This window comes from Oryza glaberrima, chromosome 12 (assembly GCF_000147395.1).
Source record: "Oryza glaberrima chromosome 12, OglaRS2, whole genome shotgun sequence".
NCBI lineage: Eukaryota > Viridiplantae > Streptophyta > Magnoliopsida > Poales > Poaceae > Oryza > Oryza glaberrima.
Genome location: NC_068337.1, coordinates 313,261 through 322,062, shown reverse-complemented (window position 1 = coordinate 322,062; position 8,802 = coordinate 313,261). Strand labels below are relative to the sequence as shown.

Sequence of the window (8,802 nt, the reverse complement as noted above, 5' to 3'; positions counted from 1 at the left end):
TTTCATTTTAGATGGTGTTGAAACTATTTGTCTGGGCTCTAGCTCCAAGAGACATGAAGCTGGAGTTGAAGCAGTGCAAAACATACATTTACATTTCCTTCATAAAAAATTGAAGAAGGCTGAAATTTGAAGGATTTAAGTTGGAATATTCGACCCATATATAAAATGAGAAAAATGTTCAAGCCCATATATTAAGGAGCCCATGAAGGAGGCCAGCCCAATGGTCCCTTCTTTCCTTCCTTTGTGTCCAAATCCTAACAGACGACGTCTTGTTAAACCCTAGAGCCACCACCCACAGAGCAACATCGCCGCCGCCACCGCCAGCCGCAACAGCACCGACGACGAGGACGAGCTGAGAATACGAGGCGATGCCGAAATCCAAGCGCAACCGCCCTGGTAACTGCATCTAATCCGCGGCGATTCGTTGCTCATCCATCTATCTGACTGATTCTATTCTTACCTCGCCCATATCCTATCTTTTGCAATTTTATATATGCTGTTAGTTCTAATCATAGAGAATCATACAGTTTACTTTGCACAGCTTGTTTACTTCATTCATGCTTTTCACTCGCCAGTAGTAAGGTACAGACTATGCTGTGATGCTGTTTCCCCAAGGCCAAGGGAGATCCAAAAACCTTCTCTTTTTATTTTTTTTTTCTATCCTGCATATTCTGCACAGATCGCTCTTGTTTTGTAATTAGTTAGTTATCAGCACCAAAGCTCTAATTTGTGCCCCTGATTCGAGCGCAGTAACCTTATCCAAGACCAAGAAGAAGCCTGGATTAGAGCGCAAGGGCAAAGTTGTTACCGATATCAAAGATGCCGTCGAGCACTACGCTAATGCCTATGTCTTCACCTACGATAACATGAGGAATCAGAAGCTCAAGGACCTCAGAGAGCAGCTCAAGTCCTCCAGCAGGTAGCTGCCTCTTATTATTATTAGTATTATTAGTCTAGCCAGTACTGTGCCTCTCTGCTCAAAGCATCAAACGATATGCTGCATAGATTGAATTTTCGCTTTTCGGTTATGCTTTTCACTTTAACCTTGCAACTACAACATATTTGCATGTATTTGCAATGGCTATTCTAGGTTGGCTGTTTGATGAAATTCTTACATACTCCCTTTATGTCAGGATATTCCTTGCTGGAAAGAAGGTCATGCAGATAGCGCTGGGGCGTTCACATGCTGATGAAGCTAAAACAGGCCTTCATAAACTTTCCAAGGTGACATTTTCCTTTCTTAACACTTGGCATATAATACAATCCACACCATTCCTTTGAATTATGAGCTCTTACTTGATGTATGTTTTCTGTATTTAGTTCCTACAAGGTGATACTGGACTGTTCTTTACTAATCTTCCAAGAGATGATGTAGAGAGGTAGTTTCATCCAATGGCTTGCACTTTATACTTATACATGATGACTGCCTATGCTTGATATGAGCTTTTTTTTTGCCATATATTCCACTGCAGATTATTTCGAGAATTCGAAGAGCATGATTTCGCCAGGACAGGAAGTATTGCGACAGAAACGGTATTCAAGTTATCCTTTCTATTTATGTACCTCTGTTCATGGCTTGTTTTCTCAGCAAACAATCTAGAATGACCATGCTTATCGAGATTTATGCTGACGTTACCAATGACAATGTTAAGCTCTTTGGTGATTTTAGGAATGAAAGTAGTAGGATTTACAGTAACTTGTGGAAAATTAAGTCAAAAGCACTTTGACAGTGTTAAGCTCTTTGGTGATTTTGTTTTAGCTGTGGTGTCTGCAATGCACAATGTCTGGAATAACTATTCACTCCCTCTTCTTCATAAAACATGGTTTACTAAATTTAGAACCTGATGATATGTCAGGTGGAGCTTAAGGAAGGCCCCTTAGAACAGTTTACACATGAAATGGAACCCTTTCTACGCAAGCAAGGAATGCCAGTTCGTCTGAACAAAGGTTAGCAGTTTCCCTACATTTTTTGTGCACGTGTTGGAAATCACCAAGCGAAATGGTTGTAAAGTTTGGCCTGGTTGATGCAGGTGCGGTAGAATTAGTTGCAGATCACATAGTATGTGAAGAAGGGAAGCCCATTTCACCAGAAGCAGCACAAACTCTGGTATGTACTGCATATCGTGCATGATTAAAAAAATGCAAAATCAGATTGGCATTTTTGATGATGTTAATATTGTGACCAAGCCAATGGTAACATCTTTGTGGTGTCGTAATTATTATGTACTTTAAGAAATACACAAGTTAAAACACATTGGCCAATCCTATGTCTTTCTATTCCATTGCATTAAGGTCCTCTTTAATTTCTGTATTGCAGCGGTTGCTTGGGATGCAGATGGCAACATTCCGACTGTACCTTGTCTGCTGGTGGTCCTCTGATGACTTCGAAGTTTACAAGGAAGGCTTGGCACAACTGCGAGCTGAAGCTGATGATTCTTCTTAAGCTTGTTTGGCTTGCACACCCAGTTTGCAGTGACGCACTTGCTGTCTTGTTGTGCTGAGGCAGTTTTTGGTATTGTGCGTGCGCATGGCGTCTGTGCTCTTTTTTGCCGGAATGACTGAAGGAGGTCATTCAATGTAAGCGTCTGTGCTCTTGGTACGTTGGAAATCTGAAAAATGTAATATGTTAACAGGGTGTTCGTTGTCCTAGTATTTTCTATAAAACTCTTCGTGTCTTATTAACAGGGTGGCACATCTACGCAGCTAACATGCTTCATCTGTTGGTATTTAAACTCTTCCGAACAATTGTTACTCCCTGAATGAATTCGTTGGTAGCTATAATTTGATTTCTCGCCAAAAAGAAGAAAGAAAACGTACTCTTTAGTTGTTTTTGGAGCCTAGCCTGGGGCCTCTGTGAGTGTTGTGTGCAGGTTTGTTTGTTTTGTTAATTTCATTCTTCCTGTTTCTTATATTTAATTCTTTCGGATAGAAAATTTCCGAAATGTTATTTCCAGTTCATATCTCAACGGTGATGATAAAGAAATAGACCAAACCTTTTTGATGTCATGAATGAATACTGAAAATTTGTAAGACTCGGGCTGCCAGGCTTCATTAAGGAAACTCATTGGGGTTACAAACTGAGATTCCTTCAACTATGTTGGTAAGCCCTAGAACTTGACATTTTCTCTTGTCTCCTGTCCACCAGTCAAGCTATATATATATCGTTGGTCTCTTCGTTGGTTAATGAGCTATACATTTTATACTCACAAGTGAGTGAGTTGCACTCTTGTTAATGAGATCACCCCAATTCACCGTAGCAGACACGACTTTTCTTTCTCATAGGTTGTTACTACTCCATATGTCCTGTTAGTTAGGACTGTACTACTACATGGTTTATTAATCAATATACTACTACATTGTTACTATCATCATCATCTTGTAAGTAGATGAAGCAGCAGATCGAACTCAAACTAGGAAGAGCAATGGCGTCGGTGGCGGTGCCGGAGTGGCTGAACAAGAGCGACAACGCCTGGCAGATGCTCTCCGCCACGCTCGTCGCCCTGCAGGGCTTCCCCGGTCTCGCCCTCTTCTACGCCGGCGCCGTCACCCGCAAGTGCGCGCTCACCTCCGCATTCATGGCGCTCTACGCCATGGCCGCCACCATGCCGTGCTGGGCGCTCTGGGCGCACAACATGGCCTTCGGCCACCGCCTCCTGCCCTTCGTCGGCCGCCCCGCCCCGGCGCTCGCCCAGGACTACATGCTCACCCAGGCGCTGCTCCCCTCCACCCTCCACCTCCACTCCAACGGCGAGGTGGAGACGGCCGCGGTGGCGCCGCTGTACCCGTCGGCGAGCATGGTGTTCTTCCAGTGGGCCTTCGCCGGCGTCACCGTGGGGCTGGTCGCCGGCGCCGTGCTCGGGCGCATGAGCGTCAAGGCGTGGATGGCGTTCGTGCCGCTGTGGACGACGCTGTCCTATACGGTGGGAGCGTACAGCATTTGGGGCGGGGGCTTCCTCTTCCACTGGGGCGTCATGGACTACTCCGGCGGCTACGTCGTTCACCTCGCCGCCGGCGTCTCCGGCTACACGGCCGCGTACTGGGTGGGACCAAGGAGGACGGAGGAGGAGGAAATGACAATGGCGGGTGGTGGCAACCTGGTGGCGATGGTGGCCGGCGCGGGCATCCTGTGGATGGGGTGGACCGGCTTCAACGGCGGCGACCCCTTCTCCGCCAACACCGACTCGTCGGTGGCGGTGCTCAACACGCACATCTGCGCCACCACGAGCATCCTCGCTTGGGTTTGCTGCGACATCGCCGTCCGCGGGAGGCCGTCGGTGGTGGGCGCGGTGCAGGGCATGATCACCGGCCTGGTGTGCATAACTCCGGCGGCAGGGCTGGTGCAGGGGTGGGCAGCTCTGCTAATGGGCGTCGCGTCGGGGACACTGCCATGCTACACCATGAACGCCGCCATGTCGTTCAAGGTAGACGACACGCTGGGCATCCTGCACACCCACGCGGTGTCCGGTGTTCTGGGCGGCGTCCTCACCGGCGTTTTCGCGCACCCTACTCTCTGTGACATGTTCCTTCCGGTGACCGGCTCAAGGGGCCTCGTCTACGGCGTCCGCGCCGGCGGGGTGCAGGTGTTGAAGCAGGTCGCCGCCGCATTGTTCGTTGCCGCATGGAACGTGGCCGCCACGTCCATCATCTTGGTCGTCGTCAGGGCGTTCGTGCCGCTGAGGATGACGGAAGATGAGCTGCTCGCCGGAGACATTGCCGTACATGGGGAACAAGCTTATTATTTTTCGAGTGGCACCAATTGTAGTTTAAGCCATGAGACCATTGAGGTCGGAAATTCATAATCTTTTCTTTTCATGAAATTAAGCCTCCGTGCCTCACTGACAGAGTGACAGCTAATCCGGCCATTGTTGACACAAGTTCCTGAATAAACTCATCGTCTAGTTCCTCTTTTAAAAAATCAACAACTGATGGAATTACCGATTGAAGATTTGTTTTTTGGTCAACTTGATCAGTTTTCTCAGACATATGTGCGTGCTTTGTGAACACTAATCACTCGTCACAGCATTAGCATATACTCCTTTTGGCATAGGCGCATAGCCTTGCTTTATTTTTGTAAGAGAAAAAAAATGGCATTGTTATTAATTTCCAAGGCTAATCAAACAAAAGTTTCAAAGTTGGACAAGAATAGTAGTCCAAGGTCAAACATCAAGTACAGCTTTCTTCTAGTAGTAATTTCTGATGAGATGCCTGTTCCTGATCTGAGCTAGCAAACATAACATGCTCTGTTTTGGAACCTAATTACTACTGCTTCCTCCTCCGACCTAAATTATTGTCCTCTTCTTTGAAGGAGGGGTCATTGAGAACTTGTGTGAGATTAGCAGCATCCTTTTCGTGATCAAAATAAATGATGTCTGACTCTACCAAGTCCCTGCCCTCACTAAGCTCGGGCGCAACAGAGCCATACATACGAATGGCATCATCAACATTGTAGTCAGGAATGACATCGGCATCAGCATCGTCATCGTCATTAGAATGACTTCCAGTTGCACATGGTGGATGCAATATCGTTCTTGGTTCATCACAGAAGCTGCAAAGGCGACCTGCTCGGAAAGCCAAAACAATATTATTATTACACCAATCCAGTAGGGCATTAACATGCATGCAAATTGCAGTAACGATTGCCACAATTATTGTGCCTGTCTAATACATTCCTTGACGAAAATAAAAATTACTTCCTCCGTTTCATATTATAAGACTTTCTAGCATTATCCACATTTATATATATGTTACCTAGATTTATTAACATCTATATGAATGTAGACAATACTAAAAAGTCTTATAACCTGAAACGGAGATAGTAGTAGAGTAGGAACAAGAGTTGAGTGACTCACCGAAACGTGCATTATAATTTTGAACAGGAGAGCAGATGGGCTTTGAATTTGATTTGTTAAATCGACCAGATTGTGAGTCCCAGAATTCGGCGAAGAAGAGTTTGCGCACAGGGGGGTTTGCCTCACCACCATTGAGCACATTAGTGCCATTGGCGCTTGCCAGGAAGTTAGCATGGTAGCTTCTCCAGTGATAGGATTTGGGTTCCTCCACTCCACAGATGACATCAAGCTTGTACCTTGGTTCCTGCAATTACAAACACATTTTAGCATAATCAATCTCAAGTGCAGCAATTAATTAAATAATTAATCAATCAAGAAACCAAAAGGTAATTAAGTTTGTACTAGTGTGAATTCAATTTACGTACCCAAGGATGTTGTCTGCAATATTTGAGAAGCAATTCCTCTAGGTTGCTGCGAGCAAACCTCTGTCGCTTCACATAGGCTGACCTTCTCTTGGATAATTCTGCCAAATCGTGTGGAGCAGCAGATGGAGGAGGCAGCGCTCTTTTTCTGCCAATCTTTTTGGTTATCATTAGCCGCTCTTGGATCATCATTGCGTTTAACTGCTCCCAATCAGCATCGGAGATGACACGGCCAGAGCCATCGGTAATGGATCTCAGCAAGTGGCGCAGCCGGTCGAGCTTCTCGCCGTCGCCGGAGAGGGACAGGAGGAATGACCCGAGCGCGATGTGCTGCGGGTGCTTGGAAGCCTCGGCTGCTGCGGCGTATGGGTTCTTCTTCTTCGTCATCGTCACGGTGTGCTGCTGCTGCAGCTTGTCGGTGAGGTCACATTGCGTGGACCAGAGGTACTCCACGGCCTCATGCTTGGATAGTGTGTCACCGGTGGTGGTGATGGCACGGAGGAGGGTGACGAGGCCGTCGAGGGAGCGGGACGCCATGCGAGACATGGCGCGGGTGTCGGAGATGTCCTGTGGCAACTCATCATCAATGTCGCCTTGGTGTGTGGGAAGAGGGTAGGCGGTGTGGTACCAAAGGGCGTTGAGGATATGATGTTGGAGACGGGGTCCAAGGGGCCATAGCAGTGCCCGGACACGACGAGGGCGCGGAGGAGGCGGCCACGGCGCAGCGTGGAGTCTTTGTTGTCGGCGGCGGGCAGGGGTAGCGCGGCGAGAGCCCGGATGTACAAGGCATGGATGGCGTGGAGGAGGCACATGTAAAGGGAGAGTATGTGGGCGCATGGCGGGGAGTCGTCAGTAGGAATATGTTGGGTTGCATGAACCGAGATGCACTTGGATAGCTTGGTCTTCATGGCCGCAGTATCAAACGTCAGGTCGGAGATGTACCGGAGTTGCTGCTGAGATTGTACTTCCCCATGATTTGGATGGAGATTCGAGCAAAAGCGCCTCCCCCAAGGCAGATGGCAAGCTGCAGGGTGCCATCAGCATTGTTGGCAGCACAAGAAGTGGGTGTTGGGCGGCGGCCATTGGCAGGTGTGGAGTAGATCCTTGATGGCCCGGACGTCATGGGTGGTGAGCAGGTGGTTGGAGCGTTGGAGGTTGCGGATGATAGGGGTGAGCAGATGAGACGGGTACTGCGCCGTCATGATCCGCGCCAGATCGTCGGGCGCGGGGTGATCTGCTTGGACAGCAGCGATCCTGAGGGCGGCCTTGACGTTGCCACCGTCGGGCAGCAAGCTTGTTTGTGTTTGAGGGAGATGGCGGCGATCGTGGCGGAGGAGGTGGATGGCGAGGAGGATGTTGTAGGAGGCGATGTGGAGGTAACGCCTGGCCTGGTGGTCGGTGAGGAAGGCGAGGAGGCCGTAGGTCATCCGGGTGGGCGTGGGAGAATCTGAATCTGATCGGCCATGGTGGTGGATGGTGTTGAGGATGATGTTGGTGACGGGGTGGGCGAGGCCCAGGCAGCATCCGGCGTCGGCGAGCTCCGGGATGTCGTCCAGGGGAAGCCGGCGCGCCGCCTCGTCGTACCACGTGTTAATAATAATGGAGGAGTCCGCGGTGTGGTTGTCGTCGTCGTGGTAACACGTAAATCTGCCCAAGCTGCTGCTGCTGCTTCATCGCAAAAAGCTGACACTTTTCCTTCCTTCCACGTTGATGTTTGTTCAGTTGAGGCTTCCTTCCTTCCTTGTTGATGTATGTATATATAAACACAGTAATAAGGCTGGAGGCCCAACAGGAATCGGATACGGGAGCATGTAGTACCAACCCACTCTAGCTTATCACCGCTTTCTTTCTCCTGCCCAACTGTTATCGATCCATCCATATATCTCCCTAACATCAACCATCAAACATTTCTGAACAATTTCCATCCAGCCCATCATAATGCCTTTACCTTACTGTTACTTCCTATTCAAAACCATCATGCATATCCCCAACACAAGCTAAGCTTATTTCTACCATCGACTCTTTATTAGTTCTGTGGAGACAACTCTGGCTCGGACGTTCGATGTTGGGGAAGACGTCAGCATCCGATTTACGTGAAAAAACTACTTTAAACTGATTTTTCTCTTAAATTACTTATCCAAATCATGATTCGATTACACCATTAAATTCGTTGCAATTAAATCTTCAAAACAAGACCACACATGGATATATTCCGACGAAATTTTTTTAGCTTATTATTGAATTATTTTTAAATATTGCGCGATGTTCCACTAGGTATATCGGAATTGTTTCACTAAATAGATCAAAAATGTTTCACTCGTTTAAATCGGGTATTGTTTCACCTTATATAAAAACAATGTTTCAGCAAATAGCGAAAGAATGTTTCAGTTCACTGCAATATTTGATCCATACATAGTGAAACATTATAAGTACACTAGATGAAATATTTTTCGGTGGAACAAAAAATGAAACGAATTTCCTTAATAGGGGGTTTCCAAAATATGTGGGTTTTTTTGTTGCAATGGAATATTTCATTTCACTGTAACATTAGATCTATACATAGTGAAACATTGTAAGTACACTAGGTGAAA

The 8,802-nt window shown here is 47.3% G+C and overlaps 2 protein-coding genes and 1 pseudogene across 2 annotated transcripts; 2 read left to right on the top strand and 1 right to left on the bottom strand.

The window, feature by feature from the left end:
* The first annotated feature begins 233 nt into the window (after positions 1 to 233).
* Positions 234 to 2,652, top strand: LOC127756465 (uncharacterized). Its single transcript, XM_052281793.1, has 8 exons — positions 234 to 396; positions 751 to 919; positions 1,134 to 1,224; positions 1,321 to 1,379; positions 1,473 to 1,533; positions 1,857 to 1,947; positions 2,031 to 2,107; positions 2,318 to 2,652. Exons 1-8 carry the CDS (start codon positions 369 to 371, stop codon positions 2,441 to 2,443), a joined length of 702 nt encoding a protein of 233 aa, XP_052137753.1. The 5' UTR covers positions 234 to 368; the 3' UTR covers positions 2,444 to 2,652.
* Positions 2,653 to 2,785: 133 nt separating this feature from the next.
* On the top strand, positions 2,786 to 4,799 carry LOC127756464 (ammonium transporter 3 member 1-like). The gene has a single exon (XM_052281792.1). The coding sequence runs from the start codon at positions 3,387 to 3,389 to the stop codon at positions 4,797 to 4,799; it is 1,413 nt and encodes a 470-aa protein (XP_052137752.1). The 5' UTR covers positions 2,786 to 3,386.
* A 460-nt stretch (positions 4,800 to 5,259) lies between these two features.
* On the bottom strand, positions 5,260 to 7,713 carry LOC127757311 (uncharacterized; annotated as a pseudogene).
* Between the last annotated feature and the right edge of the window lie 1,089 nt (positions 7,714 to 8,802).

Excerpts from the sequence above, each read along its gene's own strand:
- LOC127756465 (XM_052281793.1), top strand. The coding sequence starts at position 369 with ATGCCGAAATCCAAGCGCAACCGCCCTG. Across the intron at positions 397-750 it reads ATCCAAGCGCAACCGCCCTG|TAACCTTATCCAAGACCAAG; the intron begins GTAACTGCATCT and ends ATTCGAGCGCAG. Across the intron at positions 1,225-1,320 it reads GCCTTCATAAACTTTCCAAG|TTCCTACAAGGTGATACTGG; the intron begins GTGACATTTTCC and ends TTCTGTATTTAG.
- LOC127756464 (XM_052281792.1), top strand. The coding sequence starts at position 3,387 with ATGAAGCAGCAGATCGAACTCAAACTAGGAAGAGCAATGGCGTCGGTG.